At 52.4% G+C, this 11,556-nt stretch overlaps 4 protein-coding genes across 4 annotated transcripts; 3 read left to right on the top strand and 1 right to left on the bottom strand.

Annotated features, from left to right (window-relative positions):
- The first annotated feature begins 985 nt into the window (after positions 1–985).
- On the top strand, positions 986–4,023 carry HER10_EVM0012399 (major facilitator superfamily transporter). Its single transcript, XM_035481795.1, has one exon. It carries the CDS (start codon positions 1,847–1,849, stop codon positions 3,680–3,682), a length of 1,836 nt encoding a protein of 611 aa, XP_035331922.1. The 5' UTR covers positions 986–1,846; the 3' UTR covers positions 3,683–4,023.
- Positions 4,024–4,413: 390 nt separating this feature from the next.
- HER10_EVM0011684 (uncharacterized protein) lies at positions 4,414–6,537 on the top strand (the record flags this gene model as incomplete). Its single annotated transcript, XM_035481108.1, has 5 exons — positions 4,414–4,624; positions 4,694–4,980; positions 5,043–5,169; positions 5,233–5,688; positions 5,744–6,537. The coding sequence occupies 5 exons, from the start codon at positions 4,414–4,416 to the stop codon at positions 6,535–6,537; spliced, it is 1,875 nt and encodes a 624-aa protein (XP_035331871.1).
- A 194-nt stretch (positions 6,538–6,731) lies between these two features.
- HER10_EVM0009172 (methyltransferase domain-containing protein) lies at positions 6,732–7,872 on the bottom strand (the record flags this gene model as incomplete). The annotated part of the gene is made up of 7 exons (XM_035478671.1): positions 6,732–6,839; positions 6,897–7,053; positions 7,125–7,387; positions 7,475–7,612; positions 7,685–7,722; positions 7,779–7,801; positions 7,863–7,872. The coding sequence occupies 7 exons, from the start codon at positions 7,870–7,872 to the stop codon at positions 6,809–6,811; spliced, it is 660 nt and encodes a 219-aa protein (XP_035331711.1). The 3' UTR covers positions 6,732–6,808.
- A 1,477-nt stretch (positions 7,873–9,349) lies between these two features.
- HER10_EVM0008733 (cytochrome P450) lies at positions 9,350–11,415 on the top strand (the record flags this gene model as incomplete). The annotated part of the gene is made up of 6 exons (XM_035478243.1): positions 9,350–9,745; positions 9,824–10,020; positions 10,085–10,431; positions 10,531–10,656; positions 10,712–11,201; positions 11,278–11,415. The coding sequence occupies exons 1-6, from the start codon at positions 9,544–9,546 to the stop codon at positions 11,413–11,415; spliced, it is 1,500 nt and encodes a 499-aa protein (XP_035331682.1). The 5' UTR covers positions 9,350–9,543.
- Positions 11,416–11,556: the final 141 nt, after the last annotated feature.

Here is an 11,556-nt window from a genome sequence, read left to right as displayed (position 1 = left end):
CCCCTAGCCTGAATGCAAAGAACTTCCGGACTAACGGGATTTCCAATGTTTTGTGGACAGCGTTCCACAGCAGAAGAATCAAGTGAAGCGATGACAGAGGGTCGTACGGTGGGTGTATTCTCTGAACAGGCCAAGAGACCTAGACTCTGAACGTGAACATGAGCCGATTTTTCCCACACGGAGAAACCAACCACCTCTAGTCGCCGAGGCCGCTGCCGTCCTTTCTTTGGCGGGAACCCTTTTTCGGTGGTGCTGACAGGCGCAAAGGCGGCCTCGTGGCTCGCGCGGGTGCAAATCCATCTGTCAAAAGCGACCGGGTTGACCGATGTTCTGATCACTTGGCCACCCCGTTCCTGAGCCAGTCAGGAGCATGCGGAGATTGGTCATAGAGTGGGGGCCGGAATTAGAGACACAGGGTCGTGGATTCGCGGGCTGTCTTTGTGGGCGACTTTTGGGGTGAACTGGGTTGGATTTGTGGTCCTTTACGAGGCAGCAGACTGAGAATAGGATCCTGACGCTTGTTGCAATAATTGCTCGTCAAAATAGTGCGCACAACGAGGTAGCAACGCTGTAGCCGTCAAATGGGCTGGGAGACTGTAGTTAGAAGATTTCTTACAACAAACAACAAAAGTGCGCCGAGGTCGTTGGTTGTGGCTGCGGGTAGCCTGATCGAGTCAAGCAGATGTTCTGCTGACTTCCTCTCTTTGGCGGCGGTACTTTTTCACAAGTGAAGAAGAGATGATGAGTGAGAATGAGACAAAAGAGAAAGGCCAACTCAAACTCGCAGTCTTGGCAACTTTCGTGCCGAGGAATGGGTGGGCGGATCATGGAATGCGCCACGACGGCTTGGAGGACGTTACCGTTTGCGGTATCGATCGCACCGGTTCGTGGTGCGAAAGGCGCACGCTAAATCAGATAAGATGGATCTGATAAAAAATTCTCTGACGGCGTGAGTCCTTGGTCCCGACACCATCAAGTTTCACGCCACCAACCTGGAGTGTTGGATACACTCAAGGACTTCAACTCCGAGGCTTGAAGACCCAGGGCCAGGGATCGAAAGGGCGCTAGTCTGTTAACTAACAAGATGCGAAAAAATCATCACGGCTAGCGCTGGCTGCGTCAGGCTGGATCGACTGGCTCAGTGGTTCGCCCCCTCCCCGTAGGTTTCCCAGTCTCTGGCTGCCCACCGAAATGGCTCCGATGGGCAGAGATGGCTGGAGCGGCCTTGATTGGGCAGCGTGCAGGCTGCCTGCGAGCCTGAGAGACAATGATAAAGCTCTATTCGCCATGTCTGGAAAGTTAAAAAGGGCCCTGGATGTAACCTCACCACCTCGTCCTCCCTGTCGTCCCTGCAGGCGGATCCTCTTGCTGAATTTTCTCCCTCTTTAATTCATTACATCCCCGGCCAGGTCATCAGTTTGACCTCGTCTCGTTGCTCTTCTTGTCTGTTGACAAATAGTTGCGCAGTGTGCTCTGTGCAATTGAGCAGACTCGAAACTCAGAGACACGACCTTCACCTAGACCCCGGATCTTTCACCTTCTCGGTCAACGCTCACCTCGGCGCATTGACCTTCGGTGTGTCGCAGCTCCTGCCACAGACCGCAAGACGTCACCGGAGCCCCGACTCCTTCCCGAGTAAGTGCCGCCGTCCTTTAACGTCACCTTCCGTCAGGTCCCTCAAGGTTGCCGGCGCGGAAGTGGAGTTTCGCCGACTTCGTCCGGGGATCTTGCGAAATTCAACTTCATCTCGACTACAACTCTCTCGCGAAAACTCTCTGTTCTCGTACTAACTTTTATCCCAGGCTCCCTTATCATCCATCTCATCTGGGTATTGTAGTGACTCAAGATGGGTCTCTTTGGTCGCAAGAAGGAGACTGAGTCTCCTTCGGATATCGTCTCGCCCACAGCCGATCTCACCTCCGCAGAGAAGAATGCTCCTCTCTCCCAAAGCAGCCCTCCTCCTCCCACGTATGAGTCCAACAGCATCTTCGGCGAAAAGTCGCCTGGTGTTGCGAGAATCGAGGCCCTCTCTGCCGCCATCACCACTACCGACCGCTACTTCATCTTCTTCGGCGTCTTCCTAGTGGCCTACGCCTACGGTCTTGATGGAACCCTCCGCTACGCCTACCAACCCACCGCCACGAGCAGCTACGCTACGCACTCCCTTCTGGCTACTGTTAACGTCCTTCGCTCCGTCATCGCCGCTGCTGCCCAGCCCACATCCGCCAAGATTGCCGATGTTTTTGGTCGTGTCGAGCTCATCTGCGTCTCTGTTATCTTCTACGTCGTTGGTACCATCGTCGAAGCCTGCGCCACCGAGGTTAAGGCCTTCGCCGCCGGCGCCGTCGTCTACCAGGTTGGCTACACTATGATCATGCTGCTTGTCGAGGTCATCATCGCCGATATTACCTCCACCCGCGCCCGTCTGCTGTTCAGTTACATTCCTGCGCTTCCTTTCATCATCAACACCTGGGTCAGTGGTAACATCTCCGCCAAGGTTCTCGGCGAAAGCACCTGGCAGTGGGGTATCGGCATGTGGTGTATCATCTACCCTGTCTGTGCCCTTCCCCTCATCATCAGCCTGTCCATTGTCGGCCGCCGCGCTAGGAAGCAGGGACTGCTCGACTCTTACTCGTCTCCTTTCCGCATGCTCGGCCCCAAGAAGTTCCTCATTGAGTTGTTCTGGCAGCTCGACGTCATCGGTATCATCCTGGTTATCGCCATCTTCGCCTTGATTTTGGTTCCTCTCACCATTGCCGGTGGCTTCTCGACAACGTGGCGCGAGGCTCACGTCATTGCCCCCCTCGTCATCGGTATCCTTTGCATCCCGGTCTTCGCCGTGTGGGAGATGAAGGCCAAGCACCCTCTCGTTCCCTTCAAGTTGATGCGCGATCGTGGCATCCTGGCCCCTCTCGGTATTGCACTGGGTCTTAACTGGGCTTGGTACATGCAGGGAGACTACCTCTACACCGTCTGTATCGTTGCTTTCGACTTCAGCATTGCGTCCGCTACCCGGATCACGTCGCTCTACTCCTTCTGCAGTGTCATCACCGGCTTCATCCTGGGCTTCATCGTCTTCAAGGTCCGCCGCCTCAAATACTTTATCATCGCTGGTACCATGCTCTTCATGGTCGCTTTCGGTCTGTTGATCCACTACCGTGGTTCTCCTACCTCCGCCGGACAAAGCGGTGTCATCGGTGCCCAGGTCCTTCTCGGTATTGCAGGTGGCATGTTCCCCTATCCTGCGCAAGCCTCGCTCCAGACTACTCTGAAGCACGAGCACCTTGCAATCATGACCGGTCTTTACCTCTCCACTTATAACATTGGATCTGCCTTCGGCAACACAGTATCTGGCGCTATTTGGACTCAGGTTCTGCCTTCCGTCCTTCAAGAGAACCTTGCACCCTTTGGTAATGACTCTCTGGCTACCGTAACCTACGCCCAGCCTTTTGTTGCCATCGCCGAGTACCCCGTTGGAACCCCCGAGCGCGCGGCCATAATCGACTCGTACCAGCACGTTCAGCGTCTTCTTACTATTACCGGTATCTGCTTGACAGTCCCTCTTATCGCGTTCGCCTTCCTCCTGAGGAACCCCAAGTTGAACGACCAGCAAACTCTTGCGGTTGACGACGTCCAGATCCGCCCTGCGGAGAACAATGACAACCTGCCTAGCAAGATCTAAGCATCGAGTTTGGATGTACCAAGACTGTTGATGTAATGATTTCACGTAATTGATTTATGGATATCCGAAACCCTGTACGAGGCACGATGAGTCGAGTCTTCATTTAGAGATCGTGGTTAGAGATACCATTCACAGAAAGATTTAGTCGTAATTTAATATCCTTCCCAATTCACAATCAACCCTCACAATGCCTGGTTACGTCTGCGCTTAACCATAACGGCCACTTCTCTATCACGCAGAATATGCCAAGACTGACTTGACGTCGCTACTGCTTACTTGCGTCTGTGCCAGCCTCCGTTGACACCGCACTTTGAGCCCTCCCCCGCACGCAACAACCCGACTTGAATGCAGTCATTCCACTCATAGTCATTTGAGGATCGGCTTCAATTCGTTACCTCTACAAAATAAAGCAAACACGCGCTATTCTAGGCTTAAGCATTCACATCGTTCTTAAAAACTAGCTCACGCAGCACATTCCGATTGGCGTTCCTGCGACTTTTCCCGGCTTGAGTTACTCCAATGCAACATCGTTTAGACTTCAGCTTACTGGCATATGCACGTACAGGGCTTCTGCATCGCGACAATGGCGAGATCGTTGCCATTCTCGTTGACGAGAGACTCATCTTTAAAGAGTGTCTCCGGCGTGTTCCTTCTTCATCGGCCCTTCCTCGTCGTTGTCCCTCCACCTCCTCAAGATACCCGTTCAACCTCGTCTGAGTCTAGTAGTACAGATGCCTAGTGTTCTTACAACACCCATGAAGGCCATTTTGGCGTTGCTGGCGTTGCTGGCGTTCAGCTCATCTTCACTAGCACTACAGGTCCCTCGCTACGCCACAATTGCCTCGCGAGATGCGGTTGCCGCAACTGACTATGACTTTGTCATTGCCGGCGGAGGCGTCTCGGGGCTTACCGTTGCCGATCGGCTGACCGAAGACCCAAGAAGTAAGTAGAGACCGTGCCATACTTCATCTACCTCAGACGTGAATCCTCTACCTAATGCATGTGATATAGTCAAAGTTCTAGTCATCGAGACCGGGCCTTTCGATAAGGATGAAGACAGCGTTCTCGTCCCGGGTGCCTTCTTCCCTGTGCCGTACCTTTGGCCCAACTTGAACAGCGCACCACAGTCTGCGTTGAACGACCGCGTCTTTTCGGTGCCTGCCGGTCGAGTAGTTGGAGGCGGTTCGGTTGTCAACGGCATGGTCTTTGTGCGCGGCGGGAAGTCAGAGTATGCGGCTTGGGAGCAGCTGGGTGCCGAAGGCTGGGGATGGGATGACCTGTTGCCGTACTTTCGGAAAGTGAGTTCTATCTGGATGTACATTCAGCATGGAACTAAGAATGCTAATCACACCTTTGCTAGAGCGAGAATTTCACGACCCCGCCTCAAGACTTTGCTGACGCTGCCAACATCTCGTGGGTAGAGTCGGCTCACGGCCACAACGGACCTGTCCGTGCCTCGTATCCCAATTATTACTTCCCCGGTGCTGGTATGTAGCTCAATACAAAGAGGAGGAGGTTTCTGGCGTAAAGTTTCCACTAAAATCACGTAGAAAACTTCTGGCAAGCCGCTCTACAAAGCGGGCTCACCCCTTCCCCGGACCCCAATGGCGGCGACCGGGCTGTCGGTCTCTTCAACTTCCCCACCCTCGCCGACGCAACAACCCGGACCCGGAGCCACGCGCGGATCAACCATTACCAACGTGTCAAAGACTCTCGTCCCAACTACCACATCTTGGCTGAACACACTGTATCCAAGATTCTATTCAAGGGAAAGCGGGCCGTTGGTCTCGAGTATCTACCTTCAACTGGTGGTGAGCGCCTGGAGGTCCACGCGAAGAAGGAGGTCCTCCTGGCTGCTGGGGCGCTCCATACACCACAGATTCTACAGCTTTCTGGCATCGGGTCAAAGAAGTTCTTGAAGAGCTTTAGAATTGATGCCATTGCTGATCTGCCTGGGGTCGGCGAGAACTTTATGGATCAGGGTGAACTCAAGGTTCCCTTCACATGTTGGTACCTTCCGATTCGAGAGCAAAAGTACAGTGACTGAAGAGAACGACGCAGTTGAGAACAACATTTTCCCCAACTCTGGAGCTCTAGACACCAACAAAACATACGATGCCGAACAACGCGCCCTTTACGACGCCCAAAAGAAGGGAGCGTACACCATCGTCAGAACCCTGAGCACAAACCTAGCCGTACCGCCGCTAGCCAACACAACCTCCTCCTGGCGCGACATCCTCGCCACTGCAAAGTCCCACGACCCCACCGAGTATCTTGCTCCAGGTACCCCTGCATCCGTTCAAGAAGGCTACAGGAAGCAGCGGGAAATCGTTCTCGACCAGCTCGCAGGACAAGACGTGCCCCTCGGCATGGTCCACTGGGGCACCGGCAATAGTATCACGCTCTACTTCCTCCGGGCGCTGAGCCGCGGGTCGGTGAAGATTAACTCTACGAACCCGCTGCAGCAACCCGTCATTGACTTTCGCACTGCTTCTGATCCCACTGACTTCGACCTCGCTGTGGCGCTGTTTGAGAAGGGGAAGGAGATCATGTCTGCGCCGGCGATGAAGATTCTTGGGCCCAAGATGGCGGCGCCGTATGATACCGCTTCCAAAGAAAAGATGAAGGTGTTGCTGGCTGCGAACATGTCACCTTCGAATGCCCATTCGTGTTGTACTGCGGCTATGGTGCCCAAGGATAAAGGAGGTGTAGTGGATACGGAGATGCAGGTCTATGGGGTCAAGGGGTTGAGGGTTATTGATGTTAGTTATTGGCCAATGGTGTTGACTGCAGCGCCGACGGCAACGACTTATGCCTCTGGAGAAAAGGTAAGAAGGGCATCTGAAGCGGTTTAGTACGCGATTACTAACTTCATTGCAGATTGCGGATATCATCAAGAAAAAGTATGATATCGCCTCACTCTGAACAATAATGAGGGAGCTTTAATTGCAGTCTCTTTTTCAGATAATAACCCAGGTCATTGGATTGATTAGGTAAATATTTTGAAGACTTGCTTGGTTCAAGCACATAATACCATGCCTGCGTGCCGGCGCGGGTTAACTATATTCGTGGTGCGTGTGTACTGTCGTTCCATTTGATACGTTCGCCACTCGGTCGCTTTTGACTTCATTCCGGCTTTTGTGCGTAAACCACATATCTGAGATACTGTCAGTTGGGCTTCGATCTCCCAACAAGGGAAAAGGCGATTGCTCACACTGGCCACCAGCCATGTATGGACCTGTCTCTCATGTCTTTCCTAGCATCCACCAAGAAGACCTCAAGCTGCTCCGCCGACCAACCCAACGCCCTAGTGAAAAGCGCCAAGCTAAGCCCGGATAAGCCGTTTCCTAGGTTCTCGTACGTCCACACGCCTTCGGAAAGCGATTCAGTCAGCATTTGGGTCCTATGTCACGGGTAAGAGCTGAACAGGAAGCCGGTTTACCTAGCTCTTTGTACTTTGGGTCCTTTGGCCAGGGGTTCGACGGCCACTTGTAAATCTTTTCCTCAATATTGGTGAACCCCGCTTCGGCGAGCTGCTCCTTGTAGAATTTGCAGCTGTCCAGCGGTCGTTTCCATATCGCTGCCGCTTCGAGCATGTGCCCTGCCCACTTTTGGGTTGCGCATTCGGGCCTGACTGTTCCGTCGTCGCTTTGGAGATCCAAGAGGATGTCGGACAACTCTATCCAGCCCCCGGGTTCGAGGTACCTATGATATACCGTCAGACAAGAAGGCGGAGCCGCGGAGGCGTATATATTCAGTTTTGGAGCCCGGGTGCAGCGAGTAAGAACTTACTCGTAGCTTTGGCGGATAAATCTTGGCCAGTCTGCTATGGAACCTGTGAGCATTCGGCCAAAGACGAAGTCGAACTTGTAGGAGTATGTCCAGTCATCTTCTAGGTCGTCGATGTAGAATGTCACGTTAGGAGGTACACTTCACATTGATTAGTGAATCAACACATCGAAAAACCTTGATTTGCAGGATTATTATCCTGATGGTGCTCACAATGGCGGTTGTATTGGGCTGAGATCGACACCGGTTATCTGCCAGTCTTTAGCTTTTGCCTGAGAAGGAATTTTTGGGCTCTGGGCGAGCTTACCAGTGTCTCTTGATGATCATCGGCTGCCAGGAAGAGGGCATTAGCCATCTTGTGTTACTTACTTCGCGGGTACAGCTATCTTACCAAAGTCCATTGCCCAAATTCCGGTTCCGGTTCCTGCATCTAATACTCTCTTTAAAGGCTTGTCTCGGCCAGCTGGCGATACAAACAGCTTTCCATCAAAGGTAAGTGTGTACAAATGATGTTGGAGGTCTATCACGCAGGCATGAGCATCTCTCTGTTGACAGAACAAATACTATGTCACTTACCAAGCCTGTCGTTTTCGACCTGCGATTCCAGATAGGCGACGCGTTAGCTCCAAGTTGAGGTTGGAGAAGGGCGGTTAAGCTGCTAAAGACCACCTACCGCGTCATATCAAGCAAAAACGCTTATCTCGCAAAAGCGATCGCGGATAACGTGAGATGCTATCAAACTGAAGAGCTTTGAATCACTTACTGCCCTCTCGATAAGCGTGGTATGTTCTTCCATTTTCTTCGCGGTAACGCATGATACTGCTTGTCATGGATGCAGATGACCCGAGCACAGACTGCAACACGGGTTAGCCTTACGCGTAACATTGTACCGCTAGACCGAGGTACCACTACTCACCACTCCCATGGCTGAGTCGCTGTCATCATTGGTGTTGTCGTTCTCCTCTCCATTCTATCGAAAAGAATCAGCATCAAGGTCTGTCGAGTGCAAGCAGATATGTTGAAAGGTCGTCAAACTGACGTCTGCTTCGAGCGGGCCGGCTTCCGCCGGTGCTGGATCCGCCATGATTGAATCTGTCGGAGCCTCGGAGGGTCGAGGCTTAAGAAGGAACCGAACGATGAGACCCTTTTAATGGGGTGTCAATTCAAAACTCAACGGCGATCAAGCTAACATGTGCAATTGAAGAAAAGTTGTGAAACGCGAAAAAAAAAAAATGTGAAGGGCAGAAGAATCTCCAGAAAAACAAAAGCCACAAGCTTCCTCAACCGCCAGATCGAAGATTAGGCAGAGTCTAATTGGACGGTTGGGCTGTGCCTCTCGTAATGAACCAGCAGATGGCATCTAACGGTGCAGATCAGGAGATGCGACCTCACCGCTTGCCCCCTCTCTGCATTCTTTCTCCTCCTTCTGGCAATGTCCCCCGGGCAAAGCCGTGCCCGTAGAACGTTGCATCATACCCCCGCTAGACGCATCCGTTGGCATTGGTCATTGCCGATGCGATTGAGGAGGAGGAGAGGGATAGCAGGGCATTGCAAAACACGGCAACAATCTCATTGGATTGAAACCCCGTCACGCCGGCCCCTGCTCCGTGCGGGAAGGTTGCATTCCCGAGTCTGCCGTGTCAATCATCTAAGCCGCCTAAAGACTAGGGGGTCCAGACCCATCGCAAGTATAGACGCTATTGGGCAGAGACCCGAACCGACAATGATATCGCCATGGGTCGTCAACTCGTCAGAAACTTTGGTAACATTTCGGCGTCATGTTCGCTGCTATTGCATGCTATTGCAGAGCCATTGAAGGATTTGACCGTCGTATCGATGCAGTCCTCTCGGTCAAAATATTCCCCAGCTCCTCCCAGGCTCCCCGTGCCCTCCACCGTGCCGCGGCATCCTTGACCGAGAAGGCAGTTCGTCTCAGGATCTCTCAGACTTTCTTTTTTTCCCCCTTCCCATGTGTGGCCCGAGACACTGTTTCCTCCTCTTATCCACACTCACAATCCCATGATCCAACCTTTTCATACACGAATCGGTTCCTCGTGGGCTCGAGTGCGACCATGAGTCGGGAATACCTCGCATACGCCAGCATCGCAGTCTCGGCCTTTATCGCGTACAGCGTCGTATCCATCGCTCGCCAATACCTAAGGCTCCGGCACATCAAGGGGCCACCGAGCGCCGGATTTTCGAAATGGTGGCTCGTTCGCGCCGTCGGCGGCGGTAGGACGCACCTCGACTTTTATGAGGCGTGCGAGAAATATGGTGTGTTTTATACTTCAACCCCTTAGCCTGCGCTATAGCGCTTGTGAAAAATAACCGTTTTCCATCTTTGCCGAATAGGGTCAATAGTTCGTGTCGGGCCGAATGATCTCATCACCAGCGATCCGGATCTCATGAAGCGTATGCTTAATGTGCGGACGACTTACAAGCGATCTAATTGGTATGATGGAATGCGACTCAAGCCTGGCCAAGACAATGTCTTATCCACCCGAGATGATGAGCTGCATAACAAACTCCGGTCAAAAATGGCCGCAGGTGTAAGCAATTGCATAAATGCTTGATGTATAAGAGAAAGGCACAGTGAACTAAGACGATAGATAGTACTCTGGTAAGGAAGTCGAAGATCTCGAAGCCAAAATTGATCAAAACGTCGTCCGCCTCATCGGCTTGATTGAGAAGTATGCTTCTCGCGACGAAGCTTTTGACTTTGGAGCCAAGGCGCAATACTTCACCCTCGATGTCATCTCTGACCTGGCTTTCGGTGAGCCGTTTGGAGACTTGGCAACTGATTCGGATGTCCATGAGTACATCAAGACCATGGAGCAAAACATGCCAACGATTCTCGTGACGAGTGTTCTGCCATGGCTTCTCGCACTCCTCTCTTCGCCTATTTTCAGGAGCATGATGCCTTCTGAAAAAGACGCAATCGGCGTGGGAAAGACGATGGGGTAAGTTCAAGTTGCATGCTCTTCCGCAAAACTTGCTGCCCACGCAGCCACCTTTACGCGTCGCCTCTGCTCACATTTGGCATTCTTCGCCGGGTCTAGCATTGCCAAGAAAGTAGCATCAGAGCGCTTCGGTCCAAACAAGAAGGTCCAGAAAGATATGCTTGGATCGTTCGTCGCGCGAGGGCTTACACAAGCTGAGGCCGAGTCGGAGATTCTCATGCAGTTGTAAGAGCCAACACTCACGCAGCGATCGTGGCAAAACTCTCTGACATTGAAAAAGACTAGCTGGTTCTGATACTACAGCGACCGCCATCCGGGCTACTATCCTGCACATAATCACGAATCCTCAGGTAACCTCTACACTCCGAGCCGAAATCGACGCTGTCAAGCTGTCATGGCCCATCGTCTCCGATGCAGAGGCTCGCGAGATGCCATACTTGCAAGCCGTCATCAAGGAGGGTCTTCGCATATTCCCACCAGTAGTCGGCCAAATGTCAAAGGAGGTCTCGAATGGAGGAGCCGGCGATGACTTCAAGGGTGTTCATCTTCCAGAAGGCACCCGTATCGGGTACTGTGCATGGGGAATCTTCCGCAGGCAGGACATCTGGGGTCAGGACTCCCACGTGTTCCGACCAGAACGATGGATAGAGTCCGACGTTGAAAAGCTGCGCTTGATGGAGGGCACGCTAGAGATCGTCTTTGGGTACGGTCGCTGGCAGTGCTTGGGTCGAAACGTAGCTTTAATGGAGCTGAACAAGGTCTTCGTGGAGGTGAGTCGTTCAACCCTGCGTCTTTCGTACTTGTCACTTTGCGACGCCGCATGCTGATGAAATGTACCTTCAATAGCTCTTAAGAAGGTTTGATCTTGTTCTCGTCGACCCGACAAATCCGTGGCACTCAGTGTGCAGCGGTGTCTTCTTGCAATCCCAATATTGGATACGAGGATACTCAAGGCAAACATCAAATCAGGACAAAGCTTTCTGATTCTTAACTTCATGATTGCTATGAACCAGTCGCACGACAAGTATAATTTAGTCTAGAAAACCGGCTCGCAGCTTCCAATTTGTTATTCGATTCGACATTACATCTAATTCACGTAATGGCCTTCGCACCTACGCTCGAATC

Source organism: Colletotrichum scovillei (assembly GCF_011075155.1).
Source record: "Colletotrichum scovillei strain TJNH1 chromosome Unknown Contig00007, whole genome shotgun sequence".
Taxonomy (NCBI): Eukaryota; Fungi; Ascomycota; class Sordariomycetes; order Glomerellales; family Glomerellaceae; genus Colletotrichum; species Colletotrichum scovillei.
This window is presented reverse-complemented; position numbering and strand designations above follow the sequence as displayed.